This window comes from Staurois parvus, unplaced genomic scaffold, assembly GCF_062004578.1.
Source record: "Staurois parvus isolate SC_StPar_1 unplaced genomic scaffold, SC_StPar_1.0 ptg000592l, whole genome shotgun sequence".
In the NCBI taxonomy this organism is placed as follows: Eukaryota; Metazoa; Chordata; class Amphibia; order Anura; family Ranidae; genus Staurois; species Staurois parvus.
Window position 1 is genome coordinate 72406 of NW_028318388.1, and position 23824 is coordinate 96229.

Consider the following 23824-nt stretch of genomic DNA (forward strand, 5'->3'; position numbering starts at 1 on the left):
TTTAGAGGCGCTGCGCCTTTAAGGAAAAGATTACAATAAGAACTCCGTAACAATGTTGCCAAAAAACTTTCACCGCTGGTCACGTGTCCTCTGCGGGTCATGTGAGTCATTTGTTGCAGCGATTAGGTCCGGACAGAGTGGGCGCGCCTCGCCTAATTTGCATGGCCACCTCCTTCCTGTCCTTTCCCGTCCAATGGCAGCCCGCCGTTTCCCCCGGGGCCACCCTTTGATTGGCGGGTGGTGGTGCCAGTCTCCGTTCTGCTCTCTCCGCTGTTATAAGTGACGTTGTGCGGCTCTGTACTGGCACTCTGCGGGGAGGGATGGCACCGGAGCGGGTGTGCGTGCTGGAGAAGGGGCCCTCGGGCTATGGCTTCCACCTGCACAGCGAGAAGAACCGGCCCGGACAGTATGTGAAGTTGGTGGAGCCCGGATCGACCGCCGAGAAAGCGGGGCTCAGAGCGGGTGACAGGCTGATCCGGGTGTGCGGGGAGGACGTCAGGGAACTGGGGCACCAGCAGGTGGTCGGTAAGATCCGGGCGGCCACGGAGCAACTCACCCTGGAGGTGCAGGGACCCGAGGAGGAGGCAGAAGACATTTCCCAGGTATGACCTTCCCGCAGATGTTCGGAAAGTCCATCCAGAACCGCGAGTTCTGGGCTAGGTGGAGAACTAGTGAGCCAGGTTCTGGGGAGGGAGGTTCTATTCAGCCTGGGAAGCCAGGTTCTGGGGGTTCAGCGCCTGGGAAGCCAGGTTCTGGGGGTTCAGCGCCTGGGAAGCCAGGTTCTGGGGGTTCAGCGCCTGGGAAGCCAGGTTCTGGGGGTTCAGCGCCTGGGAAGCCAGGTTCTGGGGGTTCAGCGCCTGGGAAGCCAGGTTCTGGGGGGGGGGTTCAGCGCCTGGGAAGCCAGGTTCTGGGGGGGGGGTTCAGCGCCTGGGAAGCCAGGTTCTGGGGGGGGGGTTCTGTCTACTCTGGGAAGCCAGGTTCTGTCCACCATGGGCAGCCAGGTTCTGAGTAGTGAGGTTCTGCCCATCATGGGATAGCAAGTTCTGTCCATCCTATGACTCTAGGTTCTGGACAGCCAGGTTCTGTCACACCAGGTTCTGTCCACCTTGGTATACCAAGTTCTGTACACCTTGGGAAACCAATTTATGGGGAGTGAGGTTTTTGGACATGAGGTTCTGCCCACCCTGGGAAGCCAGGTTCTGGGATGTGAGGTTCTGTCCACTCTGGGTTGCCAGGTTCTGGGTAGCCAGCTTGTGTCCTCCCCCTGGGCAAACCAGGTTCTATCATTGGGAGCCAGATTCTGCCTGCTCCTCCCCCTCCTGAACATTGCACCCGCACCACTGATTTGTAGGCATATGCACGGGCTAAGCCTTCGTTTACTGCCATGGCAGAAGTCACATGACTGCAGACCGGACACCAGACCCCCTTGTAATCAATCCACAATAGGTGGAGTTGGGAACTTTACTGCTGGAGTACCCCAGAAGATGGGTTGTTGAAGTGTGGAGCCTCCTGAAAATGGCAATATCTGTTTTTCAGGTGGACTGGGGTGGTGATCAATGCAGTGAATGGGGAAGAGGAAAGCTTTCAGAATTGCTACATAGTACAAGTTGTGTGAAGGTTCTTTATACAGGGAGGTAAGAATGAGAATTGGGGATCTGCGCTGTGAGCTCAGGAGCCAGAATGTGTTTCCATTGACGGCAGTGGAAATGGTTTTAGGACATTGGATGCCAGCCCTGTGTTCTGGGAATCGGCTGGCACTGCTGTGATTCTCAGCTGATTCCCGGATCTGATCCCGAGCTTTGATCTCCTGTATTGTGCAGATCAGCCGTTCTCTATCAGGGGTTCTCCTGAGGTTGCGTTTGGGTTCCCTACGATATTGGCAGTTTCAACCTCCAATGACCTTTTCTTCTCACTGACCTCACCCCCTCCCCCAATGTAAGGGGCATTCTTCCCACTGACCCTCCCCCTTCCCCATTGTAAGGGGCATTCTTCCCACTGTCCCCCCCCCCCCCCCCCCACAAATGTAAGGGGCGTGCTTCCCAGAAACACCCCCATCCTCATAAAATGCACTCTTCCCACTGCCCCTGCCCAATGTAAGGCGCTATCTTCCCACTGACCCCCCCCCCCCCCCTTCACTACTGCAAGTGGTGCTCTTCCCACTGCCCCCTCCAAATGTAAGGGGTATTCTCCACACTGTCCCACCCCCCCCCCAATTATAAGGGGCATTCTTCCCACCAACACCCCCATCCTCATAAGAGTCTTTCTTCCCCATGCCCAATGTAAGGAGCATTCTTCCCACTGACACCCTCCCCTTCACCAATGCAAGGGGCATTCTTCCAACTGACCCTCCCCCCCCCCCCTTCCCAATGTAACAGACATTCTTCCGACTGACCCCCCCCCCCCCTTTCCCCAAGGTAAGGGGAATTCTTCCCACTGACCACCCCCCACCTTTCCCCAATGTAAGTGGCATTCTTCCCACTGCCCCCCACATATGTAAGGGGCATTCTTCCCACCAACACCCCCAACCTCATAAGCATTCTTCCCCTTCCACAATGTAAGGGGCATTCTTCCCACTGATTTCCCCCCCCCTTCCCCATTGTAGGGGGGCATTCTTCCCACTGATTTCCCCCCCCTTCCCCATTGTAGGGGGGCATTCTTTCCACTGATCCCCCCCCCCTTCCCCAATGTAGGGGGGCATTCTTCCCACTGATCCCCCCCCCTTCCCCAATGTAGGGGGGCATTCTTCCCACTGATCCCCCCCCCCCTTCCCCAATGTAGGGGGGCATTCTTCCCACTGATCCCCCCCCCCTTCCCCAATGTAGGGGGGCATTCTTCCCACTGATCCCCCCCCCCTTCCCCAATGTAGGGGGCATTCTTCCCACTGATCCCCCCCCCCTTCCCCAATGTAGGGGGCATTCTTCCCACTGATCCACCCCCCCTTCCCCAATGTAGGGGGCATTCTTCCCACTGACACCCCCCCTTCCCCAATGTAGGGGGGCATTCTTCCCACTGACCCCCCCCCTTCCCCAATGTAGGGGGGCATTCTTCCCACTGATCCCCCCCCCTTCCCCAATGTAGGGGGGCATTCTTCCCACTGATCCCCCCCCCCCTTCCCCAATGTAAGGGGCATTCTTCCCACTGATCCCCCCCCCCCCCTTCCCCAATGTAAGGGGCATTCTTCCCACTGATCCCCCCCCCCCCTTCCCCAATGTAAGGGGCATTCTTCCCACTGACCCCCCCCCCTACTTCCCCAATGTAAGGGGCATTCTTCCACTGACCCCCCCCCCCCACTTCCCTAATGTAAGGGGCATTCTTCCCACTGACCCCCCCACTTCCCCAATGTAAGGGGCATTCTTCCCACTGATCATCATTCTGATAATTGGCGAGCTGTAGATATAAGAATTAGGATTTCTGAGACCAGAAAGTTATTTCAAGGGTTCCTCTGTGTTCACAAAGTTGAGAAAGTGATCTAGACCTAGACTTGTGGGAGCATTCCGACCTCTGACCCCTTTGGGGGAGGGGTTGTGTCTTTTGGAGGGTGGTCAGCAAGTGTAGTTGGGAGTGTTTGTTTTTTATTGCCGGAGTTCTGCTTTAACAATGAGGTGTAATTAGTGATTGAATTGCTATAGTTCATCCTTAGAGGTGACCGCAGACCAATTGTCATTGAACTGAAACTGCGCAAACACAGAGCATGCACTGCAATTCGCTGTAACATTTGGAAGTCAGCGATTCCATAGAAAACAGATTTCCTTCGTACAAATTCCTATTGAAAAATGAGGATTGCTGGGAATAAAGTGCCCGACTGATGTGGCCCTTCCATGTGTGTATCAGGTGATCACCACTCAGGTCTGCTTTTATCAGCAGAATTTAGTCTGTAAATAGAAGGTGTATCTTTCCAGCAGGGACACAGAGAAATTATCTCCCCCCCTCTCTATCTAAAACTAAAAGGCTTTGACTTTATCCCAAACACTGGATTCAGGGATAAGCCCTTTTATTTAAATCTCTTCATAATGTGAATTTCTTCTACTTGATGCTTTGTGTATTTCTTTTATGTCTGTGCAGTAATCCAGTTTGACTTTCCTTCTGTAATAACGACCACTCACTGTTGCTCTCTCTCCTTGTTCAGGGTGACAGGTCTCGTCTCCGCCCCCTTCTGTAGTTTTCTGTTGGCAGCCTGTAATGTGTGGAGCCTGTTTGATCCCTCCCACAGCTCTGCTCTATCTTTGCTTCTTCAGGGTGACTGGTCTGGTCTCCGCCCCCTCCTGTGGTTTTCTGCAAGCAACTTGTAGTGGGTGGAGTTACTAGGTCCCATCTATAGCTCTGCTCTCTATGCAGCCTATGTAAAGGACAGTGATGATGTCACTGCTACTTTTACAGGGTAATACCTGGGGAGCACAAAGTTTGTGTGTTGTGCTGGAATTCAGCTGTAAACCCCCGCAGCCAATCAGAATTCATCCTTTACTGCAGAGGACATTCTGAGCAATATGGATTATTGCACCTTCCTGAAATTTAAATCCCTTATAATCCCTCTTGTGCTGCATTGCAGGAACTCTATGAAGTCTTTGGTTCCCAACCTTAGTACTTTCGTACCTCCGACAGACCATGTTTTCAGGATTTCCTTCCCCATGCACAGGTCCTGTAAATGAATGCCAATGGCTTGGTATTGATGATGTTATCTACGGGTAATTCCCAAAACTTGGCCTGTTGGGGGTATTTGAGGATGGGAATCCCTGGAAGTAATAGTTGCTCTGGAAGTCAAGATTTTGCATACCGCTACATATGCTTCCCATGTGACCATGCACAGACTTCACCATTGGCTGCTTATGCACGAAGAGCTGCGTTGTGGAAGTAATGATTTTTCAGCAGTGATGCCACTTTTAGATCAGTTCAGCCAGTCCTATGATTTACAGAACCCTTTTATGCGGCACAGCCAGTTTCTTGTATTCCCTTTGCTATTATGCAGGTAAAGCAATGGAACCTGATTAAACCTTCCTTCTCGCAGACTGTAACTGGACCATTCAGGAGCAGCGGCAGACTGATGGGCTCATCCGTCTGCTCTATTCTCCAGTCATCAGGCAGTTTGCTTACAGGACATCTGCTTGAGCCCTGTTACTGCCATACCCCCTTCCAGGCTGAGTTCTGCTGTAACAGGAATGAAAACAGACTAACCTGAAACCATATTCAGGTTCTTCGACTTGGTTTGCTTAAAGTGAATTCTTTCCTCCTTTCAGCCATAGAAAAAGTACTGTATATGCTGCCTGCAGTAGGGCTGGATGCTGCACCCTCTATGCAGGACGCACTGCTTCTTGTGTAAGGGGCCTTAGTAGTCGGGCTGCCCACAAACCCACCTTCTCTTAAAAGCTGTGAACGCACTCACCAACTTTGCTTACAAAGGAGACTTGGCTGAAAATTTCCCACCATGGCAAACAACGCTTCTTCTGATTTTAGGTTTTCCAGCTTTGTGTTGCAATCGTTGGCACAGTCCTTGTCTGACTTGTGTGAAGGTGCCAAATTCTATTCTGTAGACCTTCCCCTCTGTGCTCAGAGGTCATTGTTTGCTTTGTGGCCCTGCTGCAATTGTGAGAAGTGAGGCATGCTGGGACTTGTAGCTCCACAGCGTTGGCATAGACAAGGGTGTGCAGAAGACTGTTCAAGATCAATACATAAAACAAATCCAGCACTGGCATGTATTGTACAGTGAGCACAGACTATGTACAGGCATCGTGCCATAGGGGGGTTCAGGACCATGTTACGTGGGGGGCATAGGGTAACCAGTATAGTACCTGAGATCTGATTGGCTGTTGGTTCCTGTTCTATGCCCTGCCTTGTTTATTAGGGCTCACCTCCAGGTAGATGCGTGTGTTTTTTTTTTTTTTTTTTTTTTTTTTTCTGAAAAAAAAATCTTTAAAGTGAAATTAGGCCCTCTGGTTTTTTTTTTAGCAGTTTCAGCGCTTATTTAATGACTTTAAGGATATGCATTATCTTTATCTTGTAATCCTTGCCTATCTTTTAATCCACCTTTTTTAAGCTGGTGACACGACCACTGCCCCAAGTTTCCTGTTTCAGGGTGGCTCCTTTCTATTACAGCATCCTATGGAGCCACCCTTGCATGCAGAGACTAGAGTTGAGCCTCCCTGCACTGTTCAGCAATAGAAATGCACAGCCCTGTAGCCTAGGATGGCAAGGCACCCCTGCCCCCCCAAACCCAATCGCTCCTCCCTTCTTCAACAAACTGACTTTTTATTATCCATTGGTGATTTAGGCTTTAAAAGCCTTTAGTGTGTGTGTGTGTGTGTGTGTGTGTGTGTGTGTGTGTTAATTTTGACACGTTCCCTTACCACTTTTATTATCACCGGGAATATAGATATCCCCTGTGATCACAATAGGCAGTGACCGATACTCTTTACTGATAGATCTGGGGTCCATTAGACCCCTGATCTTTCAAATCCGGTTTATACCAAGAATGATATTTTGAAAACTAGGGCTAGGTTCACACTTGTGGGCTTGTTGTGGGTGCGGGAGTTGTGCTGCTTTTTGAGAAGCGCGGGGCTGCCATTTAATCTGAATGTCACCCGTGCCACCATTCCAAATGTTTGGGCTGCCGTGTCTGAGCAAACGTAGGCTGCATGACCCATAATAGTGTTTGTTTACATCTGGTGAAGCTGGAAGTGATGCAGCGCTCAGTGCTTCCGGTGCTGCGGCCATCATCCCGGTATAACCACTCAAAGTCCAGCAACGTACCAGTGGTCCTCAAGTGGTTAACACAGACCCAGGGGTGGACTGACAACTCAAGGGGCCCCCGGGCAATAGGGGATCATGGGGCCCCTGTGTCCTTGCCCAAACTCAAAAAAGCCTATGAAAAAGGTACCAGGGACATCCCATGGGGTCCCCTACTGACCCCGGGCCCTCGGGCAGTGCCTGAGTTTCCAAATGGTCAGTCCACCCCTGCGCAGACCTACACCGCCCTACCCACTATCTTTGCACTCTGGTGCACCTCCTCTCACACAATTGGACACTTTTTTTTTTTTAATTTTTTTATTGTAATTGTGTTTTTTTTGTGTTGTGTGGTTTTTTTTTTTTTTTTTTCTTATCCCTTCTCAGCACAGTTACTTAGTCTGGCTGCAAAAGACAAGTCCATCCAGTTCAACCATTAAAAAAAGTTATAATCCTACACCCAGAGGAAGGCAAAAACCCAGCAAAGCATGATCCAATTTGCTCCTGCTGGAATTCCTTCCTGATCCCCCGAGAGGCAATCAGATATTCCCTGGATCACCTTTACCTATAAATGTTATATTCTGTGTATCTAAGGGCCCATGTACACTGCAGCTGATATATTCACGTTAGGAGCTGTTCAGCGTGTTTTTTTTTTTTGTTTTTTTTTTTGTTTTTTTTCCAGCAGCCCCTGAACTCTCCCTAATGTTTTCCTATGTGTCCATGTACACATCTTCATTTACAGGCATTTGAGTTTACAGTTGTTGTTTTTCGAATGCAGAAAACTTGCGTTCAGCAGTCCATTTTATCAGCGTTTCAAATGCAAGACACTTGTAAACGTGGCAAATCACGTTTTATAAGCATTTGCGTCTGAAATTTTTTTTTTTTAACTCTTCCACAGTTTCCGATGCTGTCCAGAGCCTTTTTTCATCATGAAAAATGACTGGAAATAGTTTTCAAGGTACTCAGATGGACAAAACACTGAACACAGGATGTTCCTACCAAGCTTGTCACACATTGTAATAACCAATTCACACCTCAGACCTCTCCCTCCCTTGGGTACAAAAGATATGAGGAATCTGAGGTGTGAATGGTCATTAACATATCTTTTGTTTCCAAGGGTGGGAAAGGTGGCTGGTGGAGGGAGTCATTAAGGACACCTGGCAGGGGGTCCTCATGAGGAATCTGAGGTGTGAATGGTCATTAACATGAGGACCCCCTGCCAGGTGGCCTTAATGACTCCCTCCACCAGCCACCTTTCCCACCCTTGGAAACAAAAGAAATGTTAATGAGCAACTCACCCCTAATTATCTCAACACATACTGCTGTCTCTGCTTCTACTCTCTATATTTCTCCGAAACAGTTTGAAATAGTTAATAATTTTCCACTTTTCAGTGCATTCTGGGCATTTGGGAGGTTCTCCTGCGCATATCTTTAAAAAATGTTTCTAAATGTAAATACGCATAAATGCGGTATGCAAATGCGGCTAAAATGTTTTTAACCTACATTTTCCAGCAGTCAGTTTCCATCGTTCAGAAGTGTCCTGTGTACATGGGGCCTGAGAAAGAATCCAGGCCTTTTTTTTAAAGCAATCCACTGAGCTGGCCAGAGCTCCCTATATTCTTGCCTAGGCACCCACAACCCCATTAGGACACTGATGCCATGCATCTCAGGAGGCTTTGGGGTACTCAACAGCACATGTTGGTCATGGGGGGCCCAGCTGTCTCTTCCTGGCCAAGGAGGTCTTGGGACTGATATATTTTTAATCTCTAAAAACTGGCCTGCGTTGCAGTTTGTTCACACGCATGCTATGGGGAAACATTGTGCGCGACTTTTAGCTTTCAAAGTAGCTAACATTTTAGTGAGCGTGCAGTTAGAAACTTTTCCGCTTTAATAACGATCGACTTCCCATTTGCTGCAGTTAGCCGCGGTATTGCTTTGCACGCTGTTTAATAAACGTATATTTGCTAGGTACATAAAGCATTTTTTATGGTTCTGGCTTACCACCGAGCAGCCCACACTTCCTGCGTGAATGCTTTTTGTAACGTCATGTGACCAGCGCGCAGGAGACAGCCAAGTGTTCAGGTCTGTAGAGTAATATGTTCTGCTATCTGAAATTCAATAGACTTTTATGGTATCCTGTTCTGTGTTGACTTTCCCAGGCTAGGCCGGAGGTCCAAATGGGGGTTCTAATTTTGTGTTTTTATTTGATAGGTTGCAAATCCTCCAGCAGCATCTGCCAATGACAAGGTATGTGACCGATCTTCATTGCTGTATCCATGTGGACCGGACTTTTCTGTATCTTTGCTCATAAAGAGTCGTTACATTTATGAGATAATGGAAGGATGGCTTGAGAACAGTAAATACTGCCTAAATGAGAAGTGACCGGATCATAAAACCAAGACAGCAGATTAGTTGTGTGTCCTATTATTACAGATGATAACCCATCTGCCGCAAAGAGCTCATGTGGAATTGTAAACTTTCGAGGACCTGCTCCAGGCATATATAAATGACACATTATTGCATGGCTTGCAATCATTAACGGCATTGGCCACCTTTTTGAAAAAAAAAAGAATATACACCCATGTTAAAGTGTTACTAAACCCACAACCGTAAAATCAGTCTGTATATGCAGAAAAGCATGCTTGTTATACTCACTGTGGAACCTAAGGCAGGGGCGTGTCTACCACAAGGCATTTGCCTAGGGTGGCATTTTTCAGGGGGGCAGCTGCATTTTTCAGGTAAGCGGCGCAACCCCCGAAAGAAGGGATGGAAGAAGGGACACACATGTAGCATGGATCTCAGGGGGGATCTGAGAGGCTGCTTGGTGTATGCAGAGCCTGACTTTTTTTTTTTTTTTTTTTCTGGCGATTTCCGGAGCTGTGAAAACTAGTATTTTCTTTTGCTGGAATTGGGGGGTTGCTAGTACATTGGGGGAGGTGGTAGTGGAAGGCTCTCTTGGGTGGGGCTGGGGTGTTGTTGGTCAATGTCAGGCTCTCTTCATGGTGAAGGGGGGTGTTGGTCAGGGTCTCTCCATGGGGCAGGGGGGAGAGATTTTTATGTTGCATAGGGCAGCACAAAACCTAAATATACCACTGACCTAAGGGGTTAATCCTCTGCATTGTGTAAAAACACTATTTGATCCTATCTTCTCTGATCCTCCCCTTCCAGCGTCTCCCTCCTATCTCCTGATAACAGTGTGGAGACACTCTGAACATGCTTAGTTTGGTGTGTATGGCTAGAAAGTTTTTTTTTTTTTTTTTTCTTGGGAGTGTGCATGTGATCAGCACAGGGCTAATCTGCATTGTCAAGACCGATATCAGGGGTTCTGTATCCACCTGGAGCAGAAAGAAAACTCCTTCAAATGAGATTGATAAAAAGTAATACAAGAGAAATAAAATCAATTTGATTGGCTCTGAGGAAGAGGTACAACCTCAAAACACATCAGCTATCCAGAGGTCTACAGTCCCCCCCCCCCCCCCCCCCACCAGACCACCTTCAGGGATCTTGGACCACACTGCATCTCTTGTGACATACTTTCCATTTGATTTTATTTCTCATGTGAGTAATTTACTTTTTTATTCATCTAATTTGTAAAGGTAATGCACTAGGCCCGTAAGAACATTTTTGTCTTTTCATATACACTTCCTTCCATGTTAGCCTATGTGTCATAGACATTTTATAGGCAGGAAAAATAAAAATCACTGCCAGCATGTCCATGAGCAGTGTTTTGGCAGAATGCTAAACATGTTAACACGTCTAAACATGCGTTTTAGCGCTTGAGGTAATCAATTTCAATGGCCAGCATAAATTATTATTCTGGCCAATGAAATGATTTCATGCCCAAGTGCTTGATGCACCTCAATGTGTTGCATGCGTTTTTACAAGCATCAAGCTTTTTTTTTTTTTTTTTTTCCTGCCCTAATGCAGCCACCAGGATGGTGTGTAGGAGAGATGGCAAAATGTCCCGTGTGCAGAAGGCCTTAAAGTGTTACTAAACCCATAACCGTAAAATCAGTCTGTATATCCAGTATGATTGTTACTCACTGTGGAACCTAAGGGGCTAATCCTCTCATTGTGTAAAAAGGCTGTTTGATCCTGTCTTCTGTTACTCCCATTTTTTTTTTTTTTTTTTTTTCTTCAAGTGACCACCTCTATCTCTGAATTGGACAGACTGAACTGTAGGCATTTTGCACATGCTCAGTTTTAGATGTATGTATGTTTTTCCTCTTGGGAGAGTGCATGTGATCGGCACAGGGCAAATCGGCACTGTCCAGACAGAGGTCAGGGGTTTTTGAATCCTACAAGCTTTAACCAGTGTTCTGCTGAACACTAATATAAGCCACAATACTGCTCTAACTTCTGAAGAGAAGATATTTACTAAAATATTGCCTTTCCATGTTGTGTACTATGGGAGACCGGATATAGTGAAGGCGGGGTCCGGGGAGACCGGATATAGTGAAGGCGGGGTCCGGGGAGACCGGATATAGTGAAGGCGGGGTCCGGGGAGACCGGATATAGTGAAGGCGGGGTCCGGGGAGACCGGATATAGTGAAGGCGGGGTTCTGGGTTTAGTAACGCTTGAAGTTTTGTGTTTAAAGTACCAACAGATTTCCAGTTCTTATTTGTTCTGTTTTTACATTGTAACACTTATGTTTAAGTATTTATGTACCATTCATGTTTTTGCATATGTATTTAAATATTACTCTGCCAGCAATCCAAATGTTTGGCTGCAGAGCAGTCTCATTTCCTCAATGGATGAGTGGCAGCTGGGTTTTTGCACATTACTGATAATTGCCCTGTGGTATAATATTAAACCATTTGCTGAAGTGGGTTATAGACTGTTAACGGTGCTAAAAGTTAATTTTACCAGCCAGCATGAATGTGTTGGCGGAAAGTGCCTGAAAGCTGCTTAAAGCCAAAATACACTTAACCACATGCCACCCAGCCACTGTAGAAATACATTGGCAGGGTGGCACGGCTGGGCAAAACCACGTTTCCAAACATGTGTTTGCAAAACGGGGCGCACGCGAGGCGCGCCACCACCCTACCTGTCCCGCCGATCATGGCCGCGGATGTCAGTCGCCGGGTCACAGCCGGTCGTGAAAAATAAAAAGCGCACAGGTGATCAAATACCACTGAGAGAAATATTTGTGTGGGGGGAAAAAAAGGACATAAATTTCGTTTGGGTGCAGCATTGCATGACCGCGCAATTATCAGTTGAATTAGTGCAACGCCGAGTAGCAAAAAGAGGCCTGGTCATTAGGAGGGAAAGTGGTTAAAGCTGAAACTGGAGTACAGTGGGGACCCCTGGGCTGTTCAACAGGAAGTCAAGGGAAGTCCCCCAACAATCATCCCTTTTGGAAGGTCTCAACTTAGTACCTTGTTTTGGTGCACAGACAGCCGTAAGCACTTAATGGGTTTTAACCCTTTACTAACCTATTAAAGCCTTAAAAAAAAAAATTAAAAAAATTTTTGCATTGGATACGATATAATGCTGATTTGTAAAAGGATTTTTTGTGCATGGTAAGGAAAGTACACTGTGAAAATCTGATTTTCTTTTCATTAGGGTGAAAAATTGTTAAAACTTTAGCAATCAATAAGTGTGTGTGTGGGTTTTTTTTTTTTCTCCTGTTGTATGGTTTTGTTTTGTTTTGTTTTGTTTTGTTTTTTTATTTATTTTTTGATGAGGCTCTTAACGTAGAGGGATGTTAAATGCAAAAAGCACGCTCTCTGCACCATACCATGACTCTCAGCAACAAATTGTGTCGTACTGCAGCCAGATTGTTGCTTGGGGTTCCTGTAGTTTGCATGTCACACTGTCAAATCTGATATTCTATTAGATATTCTGTGTAAAATGAGGACCGGTCTTTGTATGAAGATTTTGCTTCCAACTGCTCCTCGCCTCCCACCAACCTGTCAGCACTTCCTCTTGTTTCTGCCAAACAGCTAATGATCTTTTGACCCCCCCCCCCCCTTCCTGTACGGTTTGTACTGACCAGACCACAGTTAGAGGCTATAGCTGGCTTTACATTAGTAGAATTTCATTTGAAACGTTTCAATTTAAGAACTTTGTGTTTTTTTTTTTTTGTTTTTTTTTTTTAATTGAGTTAAAATCTGTTCACTTTCCGCCGCAGTGATGGGACAATTGGGAAGGAGCAAGATGGAAAATTTTTATCTTTTTAATTAAATTTTTTTTTTCTTTTATTGCTGGGAAAGTACATTAATTTCAACATCGTCGAATGTTAAAAGCAAACAAAGTGGTGTGGGTTTTTTTTTTTTTTTTTTTTTTTTTTTTTTACAATGTTGGTCAAGTCATCAAATGTACTGAGAATTTTCGTACGAATATTTGTTCAAAAGTCCAGTAGTGTATGGACAGCTTCAGAGTTCACCTTGTTAGGAAGGTAGACAGCACAGTCGAGGGGACTTGGTGTGTTGGAGTTCTTGCACAAGGTACTGATATTTTACAGATCTTCCTGGCAGAAAATCTGAGTAAAAAAAAGTATGGTCTGTATAGTGCGTGCGTTACACATGCATAGATTTGTAAATGTCCACAGCTGCCAGAATTGAACGGGAAAGTGTTTTGCACACATACACTTGTATTTTATTGTATTGGACCGATCAGAAAAAAACACAAGTTACTAGTCAGTATCTTACATATTGACTAGTAACATTTTCTGTTTTTGTTGTGTCCTTTTTTTTTTCTTTTTTTTTTCTGATCGTTCCAATACAATAAAATACAAGAGCGTTAAAGGGCCTTGCTTAAGAGGATTCTAGTACATGTGTCCATAAGTGCTACGGGGTGGGGGTGTTCAGACATTGGCTCTAAAGGGGTCCTCCACCTGCACTCTGGCCACAGTTTTGGCTGGCAGCAGTGGAGCAGTTAGTTGAAAGAAGAAAATGGTCCACTGGTCTACAAAGCTTGTACAGAGATAAAATACAGCGAGTGACACTGCTGAGCATCTTCTGAAAATGCTAGTGGCCTAGCTGTCATTTTGATCCATTATCTTCAATATTTTCTAAGTGAGTGACCCCAAACAAGTGAGTACATCAGTCAGAAATCCTCCGCATGCTTGATCAGTGGTTCAGAGTATTGAAGTTATTGTAATAGTACCAGGGGCGGACTGACCAATTGGAAACTCGGGCACTGCCCGAGGGCCTGGGGTTAGTAGGGGGCCCCATGAGATGCCCCTGGTACACTTCTCGTTTTTTTTTTTTTTTTTTTTTTTCATAGGCTTTTTTTATTTTGGGCAAGGTCACGGGCCCCATGGGTTGTCAGTCCACCCCTGAATAGTACCACAGCTGGGCAGATGGTATATCTAACAAGTCAGTAATGGCACCCTCACCCTTTTTGTTGTTTTTGCTACAGGTGTGTGTGGGGGAAGGGGGGAGGAGAGATAGACCTTCCTTGAGTTCAAATGGTCAGGCACAAAAAAATCTTTTATTACAATTGATAGTTGCTTACACTTCTACTTTTTATATTTTTTTTTTATCCTTTTCTGTTTTTTTTTTTTTTTTTTTTTTTTTTTTTTTTTTTTTTTTTTTTTTTTTTTTGTTCCACAATTCTTATTTGGAGATCTTAATGGTTTTCCCATTAGAGGCTATGGAAACTATTTTGTTTGTAAGTGGTGGCATAGTGACCCGATAAACAGTCCTTTTTTTGTTTAATCTTTCAGACTTTGCTGTGGTTATGGGGCCGGTTTAAAAATGAATAGTGCATAGTTTGGTGGTTCTTCACCTAGCACTAGAGATTAAATATTATTTCACAGGACTTTAAAGTGAACTTGGCTAGGACTGGCTTTACAGTAACTGCAAACATTTTTTTTTTTTTTTTTTTTTTCATGTGGTCATTCCCTTTTGCTCCCTTGCTGTTGAGTTCATTGCGAACAATGAAGGCAAGAAGCCTCTTGTAAGCTCCAGTAATATCCCATTTGGAGCTTTGACAGGATTGTCTGTTTCCCTTTTTTTTGTTTTCCCGCACATGACCGAGCTGGGCCAGTTGTAAGCTGCAGCATGATCACATGAGAAGGGTAAGGTCACCCGATCCCTATACCTGGAGGTACCTTGTAGCAACAACAGCGCAGTGGGAGGAATAGATCGCTGCTGCTCTGTTTTCCTGCACACATTGGCCAATCATTAAACTGCAGTGATGTCATGTGAAAGAATGGTAGGGAGTCACCTGATGCCTATAACCTATAGGTTAACAGGGTAGCAAGAGCAGAATGAATGGTTAGTATGTTGCACTGGGAATGGGGAGCATCTAGCCCCAATGCAGGAGGCTCCAGCATTGAGCAATGTGGATGTAGATCTCCCCTGCCATGCTATTGTATCCTGACAGCAGCCCCCCCTTCCCGCATCAGCGTACACAGATCAGCAGCTGCATGTGCTGATTTTCCTGCATGATCATTCAACATGAGCCAGTTGAACTGGCTTATGTTGAACAGAGTAAACACGTACCGAAAGTTAGCGGGTTCCTGATTTTAGTATGTAATACTAAACATGCTGAAAGTGGGGAAATGAGATCTGACTTTTTATTCTGCATGCTTGTTCCAGTCAATGTGGTAATGAAGACAGACATACAAGTACACTGCTACAGATGAATTCTGCAGTCTTTAGAGATGTACTGTCAGCCCAGATTCAGCCAAGTGCAGCAAAGTTGATTGGACGGGGCTTCACAGTACAGATGGACAATGATCCAAAACACACTGCAAAAGCAACCCAGGAGCTTTTGCAGGAAAAGTAGAATATTCTGCAATGGCCTAGTCAATCACCTGATCTCAACCCGAATGAGCATACATTTTACTTTCTGAAGGCAAAACTAAAGGCAGAGACTCAAACAAAGAACTGAAGATAGCTGCAGTTAGAGCCTATCAAAGCATCAGAAAGGAAGAAACCCAGTGTTTGGTAATGTCCATGGGTTCCAGACTTCAGGCAGTCATTGCCAGTAAAGGATTCTCAGCAAAATATAAAAAATGAACATTTATGATCATTTATCCAAATTACATTTGAGCCCTGTAAATGGAGGGACTGGGCATAAAATGGTTTCAGTTCCCAAAATTTTTACTTTATGTTCAACCCCTTGAATTAAAGCTGAAAGTCTGCACATCAAATTCATTTGGATTGTTTTGTTTTAATTTAATCTGGTGGCATACAGAGCCACGTATGAAAATTGTGCCTGTGTCCAAATGTATATGGACCTAACTGTATATTAAACTTGTTCATGAGTAGGCCACAGAAATAGGTTTAGGATATACAACCCCAGTTGGCACACAACCGGAACACTGGTGAAATAGAAATAATCAATTTGCAATGTTTACCAGATTAGTCATTAGCTTCAACTATTGAATTGCAACATCAACAGTAAGAAAAGGAAGAAAAGGTGGTTTGTTTTCTCAGCTCCCTCTGGACCACTGGCACCATAATGGTGGATGCATAAATTATGTAAACGTATACTCTTTCCATGATTAGATATATGTACCCAAATTTGAATAACTGGCCTTTAAAGAGAAGGTCCCTTTAACTAGTTTGCAACTTGAGTCCTGCAATGTTTAACGTTCCTGATATGGTGGTATGTTTTCTGCTAGCAATGGTGGGGCCCATAAACATTAGTGAATACTGGTAATTCAATGAAAGGGAGATGAGTGATGACAGAGGTTGGGCATCCGCCTGCTCACCAACCACATGGATAGCATGGCCTCCTAGGAACTGAGTTCTTGCTCAGACTCTTGGCTGGTTGCAGGGGCTGTGAGGATGTGCAGCAGGTGGAGATGTCTGTGTGAAGACCGGACCGTGACAGTCCTGATAGAGAAGCTTGGGCAATCCCAGTATGGCGATTAATGTCACTGTTGTGCTGAACTGATGTGTGGAGTTCCACAGTAGTAGCAAGCAATCTTTTTCTGGATAAACGACAGTTCCCCTGTGTTCAGCTCAGAATCCCACACCAGAAGAGCGAGCCAGTCCCTTGCTGTAGAATATCTGCTTTCACTGCATCCTATTTCACCAGCTCTCTGGTAGTTGTAGTTCAATCATCAGGATGTGTTGGCTATAGGACTACAGGTACCAGGATTTTGTGCTGTTAGAAAAACTGAAGCCACTCTAAGAGGAAGTGATGTAGCAGCCCCAGTACTGGGCACTGGAGGGGGGAATAAACAGTCTCGTCTTTAAATATCCCTGAATAGCATAATGATATAGCCAGCTCGTGGCTACACAAGCTATGTATATGGTGGTGTGTGTGTTTTTTTTTTTTTTTTTGTTTTTTTTTTTTTCCTTCTACAGTAGCTGTTTGTTTTTTCCCAGCAAAGGGTTCCTCCAGCTCCCAAACAAATGTTCATTGTACCAAAATTAACTGTTTGCTCATACTTATTCAGTTCTAGCTGCCTTCTTCCTAGATTCTGTACAGCACATGGTTAAGGTGAAGTGCCCAGAAATATGCACAAAGCAATAACCTGGCTGCATGGTTCAGGGCTATGTAACAGAAGACATCCCCTGAAACTGTGAGCCTAATGACCCCTGCACCAGCCGTGTATTGGGTGAGGAGGAAGAACACTAAATTCCACCAATGCCCTCTTTATACATCTCCTTGTACAGGTGGCTAAAGATCTTTATCAGCAAATAGAAGGAAGTCTGATCTGTCAGGACAATTGATGAGAAGGATTGCTGGGGAAAGGTTATATTTACAAACTTGCTTGATTGCCTGGCTATTAAAGGAGGACGTCACGCTTTCAATCAACATGGATTATTTTTTTTAACACTTGCACTGCTAGCATTAGTAAATGAGGAAAGTATATTATATTGTTTAAACTTTTTTTGTTTTGCTTCCTGGTTTCTTGCCTAGGCAGATATCATACATCCCAGGAGTCTTCAGGTGGGGAGGAGGGGTTTCCTCAGCTAAGCACTCTCCTGCCTGCATGTCTGAGCTAAGGGCAGGTGGATCCCAAGGAGCAGGTAGCTAATCATTTTCAGCAATTATTCGGCAAGAACTCCTTTTTAAAATGGGAGAGTTTTCTTCTAAACCAGTGATCTCCAAACTGCAGCCTTCTGCTTGCTTTTATCTAGCCTTTGTGGCATTATTCTCTTTTGCTGACATCAGGGTGGGGCACGGTTCCTCCCACTGACACCAGGGTGGGGCACCGAGAACAGGGATGGGGCAACATTTCCCCCCTGACACCAGGACAGTTTCTACTCCCACAGGCCACATTGTAACCCCCTAAAGTTTGAAGGACAGCAAACTGGCCTTTATTTAGAAAGTTTGGAGACCCCTGCTTGAAATATTTAGTAGTTCCTTCTCCATTATGATCCACTTGGGACTTATCACGGCCAGTGGATATGTTTGTATACAACGCGGTGGTTGCGTTTGTAGTGCAGCAGATTTTTTTTTTCTTGTTACTGCATTTTGCAGTTGCTGGGTATTGCCACTTGCCAACTGTACCCATTCAAGTCAATGGCACTGTGTTGTGGTTGCAGTGCAAAATCCCCCTTGGGGATCAAAAAAACATTCATGGCAACTTATCTCCTGAACAGCTGGCTCTGAACTTCTTCTGAAAAATGATACACCACAGATCAGTTTTCAGAGTGCCGACCATCTCAAAGTTCATAACACTTAGCTTGGGTGAGAGATGGGGGGACCCTCAGAGGCTGTCCTACTGTATGCCCAGATGCCAATACATTGTAACCAGTTGGAATAGACTCGCCTATCTCAGGGGTTCTTGTGTTTGCACTTTTTAAAGCAATATTAAAATTGAAACCAAACCTTTATTATATTGCAGCTTACTAATTCTTAGATGTGATGGCTGCATTAGTTTTACTTTTAGGCTCTTCTACTTTCATCTAGTGATCCAGCATGCAAGTCTGTTTTCACAGCCCAAACTCAGCAGAATGTGTCCATTTACATGGATGAGACAAATCGCTTGCAAGCTGATCCTTTTTAATTTTCTTGCCATTGTTGGTGGTTTATGTAAAACTGGAAAGGAAAAGAAGAAAAACTGAAGCCAAACTTCAGCTCACACTTAATAATCCGTTACAGCAATTTGCTAGTGTATCCAAACCTACTAATACATCAAACACTCCCCCCAGACTGACAGAGCTGCTGTGCCTCCTGTGCTCGTTCCTCCAGAGCTCTCCATTATTACAGGAGGTGTTTTACTGGCCAGATCACCAGGTAAAAAACTGGGGAGGAGGGGGTAGGGGCAAAGAAAGGAAAACTAATGCAGCCACCATATCTAATGATTTGTAAGCTGCAAAGTAGTTTTTGTTTTGTTTTTTTTTGTTTTTTTTGGGGGGGGGGGGGGTTAAAACAGATCTAGAAGTCCTCCTAGACACAAGTTGCTAGTACATCTAAAGTACAAATTGTCGGTCTTGTTTCATGACAATGGATCGGATTCAGTCATGGCCTGGACAGTAGGAGTTTGCAGTGGAGAAGTGCAGATTCTCCTTGGTTGAGGAAATGAGGAACCAGAATTAGTGTCTGGGCTGTTTGTAGCGTCGGTGGCTTTTCGGTGCATACAAGAAGGTTCCGCACCATTGCAAAGCTGACACTGTTCCGGGAATGATACATCTATTCTGTGTGGTTCTCCAATCTCCATTCTATTCAGTGCTCATTGTTCCTCTGTTTGTATTACACACAGTGCAGGAACAAGAGTGTGGATGTGTACGACATGCCTCGGCTTGTAGAAGATGGCAAAGAAGTGGCAGTTGCTGTGTCCTGTGCATGGAAGTCTTCCAGTTGGAGGTGGTTAACCCCTTTGCTGCCACTGATGTACAGCTGTGCAATCACTTCCACACCCCCCAAAATGTCCAAACACCCCAAAATGTGTCCCTACCCCCCCCCCTTGCTTTCCAGGCTCCACACTCCATCTGCACACCCAGTACAGGCATAGCAGGTGTCATGGGGTAGGGAGGAGTGCGACCAGTGAGTCTGTTACTGAACTCTACCTACTAAGAGCACCAGAAGCAATGTGGATTCAATTTGTATTGGGTCACTTCCGGGTTCTGCTGTCACTTTCCAACAGCTGTGGTCAGGAAAGAAGCTCTTGGAGTGCCACCTGTGCTCCTTTAGCTTCAATGGAGATCTAACTACCTCTGTCATTAAAGAGAACCTGTCAGAGCAATATAGTATAACCCTAGGTTCACATACAGTCATGGCCGAAATTGTTGGCACCCTTGATATTTCTCCAGGAAATCATGTATTTCTCACGAAACGTATTGCATTAACACATGTTTTGCTATACACATGTTTATTCCCTTTGTGTGTATTGGGACAAAACAAAAAAAGGGAGGAAAGAAAGCAAATTCGACATAATGTCACACAAACCTCCAAAAATGGGCTGGACAAAAGTATTGGCACCCTTTCACAACTGCGGATAAATAAGAATGTTACAAGCATGTGATGCTCCTGTAAACTCACCTGGGGCAAGTAACAGGTGTGGGCAATATAGAAATCACACCTGAAAGCAGATAAAAAGGAGAGACGTTCACTTAACCTTTGCATTGTGTGTCTGTCTGTGCCACACTAAGCATGGACAACAGAAAGAGGAGACGAGAACTGTCTGAGGACCTGAGAACCAAAATTGTGGCAAAATATCAACAATCTCAAGGTTACAAGTCCATCTCCAGAGAACTAGATTTGCCTTTGTCCACAGTGCGCAACATTATCAAGAAGTTTGCAACCCATGGCACTGTAGCTAATCTCCCTGGTCGTGGACGGATGAGGAAAATTGATGAAAGATTGCAACGCAGAATAGTCCGGATGGTGGATAAGCAGCCCCAAACATGTTCCAAAGACATTCAAGCTGTCCTGCAGGCTCAGGGAGCATCAGTGTCAGCGCGAACTATCCGTCGACATTTAAATGAAATGAAACGCTATGGCAGGAGACCCAGGAGGACCCCACTGCTGACACAGAGACATAAAAAAGCAAGACTACAGTTTGCCAAAATGTACTTGAGTAAGCCAAAAGCCTTCTGGGAAAACGTCTTGTGGACAGATGAGACCAAGATAGAGCTTTTCGGTAAAGCACATCATTCTACTGTTTACCGAAAACGGAATGAGGCCTACAAAGAACAAAACACAGTACCTACGGTAAAATATGGTGGAGGTTCAATGATGTTTTGGGGTTGTTTTGCTGCCTCTGGCACTGGGTGCCTTGACTGTGTGCAAGGCATCATGAAATCTGAGGATTACCAAAGGATTTTGGGTCGCACTGTAGGGCCCAGTGTCAGAAAGCTGGGTTTGCGTCCAAGATCCTGGGTCTTCCAGCAGGACAATGACCCCAAACATACGTCAAAAAGCACTCAGAAATGGATGGCAAAGAAGCGCTGGAGAGTTCTGAAGTGGCCAGCAATGAGCCCAGATCTAAATCCCATTGAACACCTGTGGAGAGATCTTAAAATTGCTGTTGGGAAAAGGTGTCCTTCCAATAAGAGAGACCTGGAGCTGTTTGCAAAGGAAGAGTGGTCCAAAATTCCGGGTGAGAGGTGTCAGAAGCTTATTGATGGTTATAGGAAGCGACTGATTTCAGTTATGTTTTCCAAAGGGTGTGCAACCAAATATTAAGTTAAGGGTGCCAATACTTTTGTCCAGCCCATTTTTGGGGTTTTGTGTGACATTATGTCATATTTGCTTTTCTGCCTCTGTTTTATATTTGTTCCAATACATACAAAGGGAATAAACATGTGTATAGCAAAACATGTGTTAATGCAATACCTTTTTTGTGTGAAATACTTGATTTTCAGGAAAAATATCAAGGGTGCCAACAATTTCGGCCATGACTGTATGTGCGGGTGATGCCACTGCGGATCCGCAAAAAAATTAATGGACCACCCGCACAGAAATAAGGACCCATGGGTGGGTGCCATTAGTTCTAATGGCACGCCGCCTGCACTGGAAAACTGAACCGAGGTTCCCGTGCGGGCTGTCTTTTCAAAAGAAGTGCAGGGACTTCTTCCCTGCGTGGTACGGGAGTCCATTCAAATAAATGGGCTCTCGTACCCATGCAAAACATGGCCCACACTGCCACATATATGTGAACTGGGGGTAACATAGACTTCCAAATCCCCCCTAAATTCAAGCGTGTGTTTTTACCCCAAGGAAAAAAAAAAAAAAAAAGAGAAAATATACCCAAGCAATCCCTGGACCACCCCCCTTCCCCAACATACGCACACCGGAGTGAACAAAAAATCTAGCACCATTCCTAATGGCTTACGCTACCTTAATGATCTATAGGAGCTTTTTAAATCGTCACTTAGAGAAATTTTAGGGTACCAGAATTTTTTTTTTTTTTTTAAGCAATTTTAAGACTTGATATGTTCATCAATTTCCTCAGCACAACCTCTTCAGTGGGCTGCCCTCTGTGTTTTGCCTAAAACTTTTGCACAGGATCGCACTGCGTTTTTGGAATGCAGTTATGGCACCAAAACATGCATTGCACATTCTATCAAAATTTGGGATTGTGGCGATTCTACTGGCATTTCCAAAATCTCAAGTGTGAGTGTAGCACAAGTGTCTGTAGATGTGAAACTCATTAACCTGGTAACTGGGTATCTGTGCTAGATTTTATAACTTAGCTGAAATTGTATCTTGTGATGTGGGGATATCCTCTTTTGTATCAGTCTTGGTTAGGAGCCCAACCTGCACCCAGGCAGCCATGGGGGGTGGCACTACATGGTGGACTGACCAGAAACTGTTTGCACACATTACATTTCTTCTGTTGAAGATTACACAACAAAGCAGACACATGCATAAACCACTTCAGCAGTGACATGTTGGCAACCTGCATTTCTGTGCATAGTGTGTTTTTTGTAAATTTGTAATCCTGTAGATCAGAACTGCATTTCCAAGATAGAACTGCCCTTCCTTTTTTTTTTTTTTTTTTCTTTTTCCTTCACAACAGTGGCAAGGACTGCCGCACCTCTAAAAAGCAATCCACGCTTTGAGGTGATATGTTAATGGTGAAGTCTTTCAATTTTGACTGGAGTCCCTTCCAAAGTGTGTCTTTTTTGGTTTTATCCAGGATTTGCTGTTATACCAGTCTACCCCTCTTCCTTTTTTTTTTTCATGGTTTGAGATCGCCTGCTTTGTGAGATAGGAGAGGAGGTTGCTAACGCACCCTCTCTTGTCCCTCATGGCTAGAGATTAAAAGAGGGGGGGGGGGGGGGGGCTGGAGTCAGTTCTAATTTTCTCATGGTCACCAATCAGATTCAAGCTTGCTTTTGAAAGTTTGTTTAAACTTTCTGAAGTTGGTGCAACTTTTTCTTTCAGTTTTCAAAGTTTATGTGAACTCTTGCATTGTAAAACTTATTCAGGTTAATACAGAGACCTATAAATACTTTTTTTTTTTTTTTCTATTTACAATCCTCTGTTCTCAGCTGCATAAGAATCTTGGGGAGCTGGGGGAGGAGAAATGGCAGAACACTGAACTTCAAAGTGGCTGTCTAACTTCATTTTGTAAAGAGCTGTGTAAAGTATTGGCGCTATATAAATCCTGTATAATAGTGTGATCAGTTTAATAGGAAAGAGGGACTGGCAGGAACACCAGCCATTTCACACAAAGGAAGCAATACAAAGAACAGACTTTTTTCATAAATCAGGTACATGTCAGGAATATGAAATGATGGGTTTACATATTCAGTGAGTTTTCTGATGTTTGTTTAAAAAAAGTCATACTTTCTTGCTCTTTGCAATGGCTTTGCACAGAGCAGCCCCGATCTCTCTTCTCAGGCTCCTCCCTCCTGCTTAGTGCCACCATAGCAAGCAACTTGCTATGGAGGCATCCAAGCAGGCTTGCCTCCTGAGTTGCTGCTTTGTGTCCATTCAGACATGGAGTGTGGCACAGTCCTGCTCTCTCCTTACTGGTTGGGATTGACAGTAGCAGGAGTCGGTCTACTGCTGCTGTCTCAGCCAATGAGAAGGGAGAGATCCAGGAAAGCAGAGGCTCTTGTGCACATCCTGGATCGTGTTGGGGCTCGGGTAAGTATTTTTAGGGTGTGCAGCTGCACACCAGTTATCTAACTTCAAGCATAACATGCATGAAGGTTAAAAAAACAAAAGTGATCCTTTAAGAAAATAAATCTCTACTATTAAAGTGGTTGTAAAGTGATACTAAATGCACACTGTTTTTTT

The 23824-nt window shown here is 45.1% G+C and overlaps 1 protein-coding gene across 2 annotated transcripts in view; it reads left to right on the forward strand.

Moving 5' to 3' along the window:
• The first annotated feature begins 274 nt into the window (after positions 1–274).
• The window catches only part of NHERF1 (NHERF family PDZ scaffold protein 1), a 33100-nt gene continuing 9550 nt past the window's right edge, over positions 275–23824 (forward strand). The window contains exons 1-2 of one of the 2 annotated variants that reach the window (XM_089692529.1): positions 275–602; positions 8926–8961. In XM_089692529.1, the coding sequence (XP_089548655.1) occupies positions 321–602; positions 8926–8961 (318 nt within the window). In that variant the 5' untranslated portion in view covers positions 275–320. The remainder of the gene's footprint in view (positions 603–8925; positions 8962–23824) is intronic. The other variant, XM_089692531.1, reaches the window with a different exon arrangement.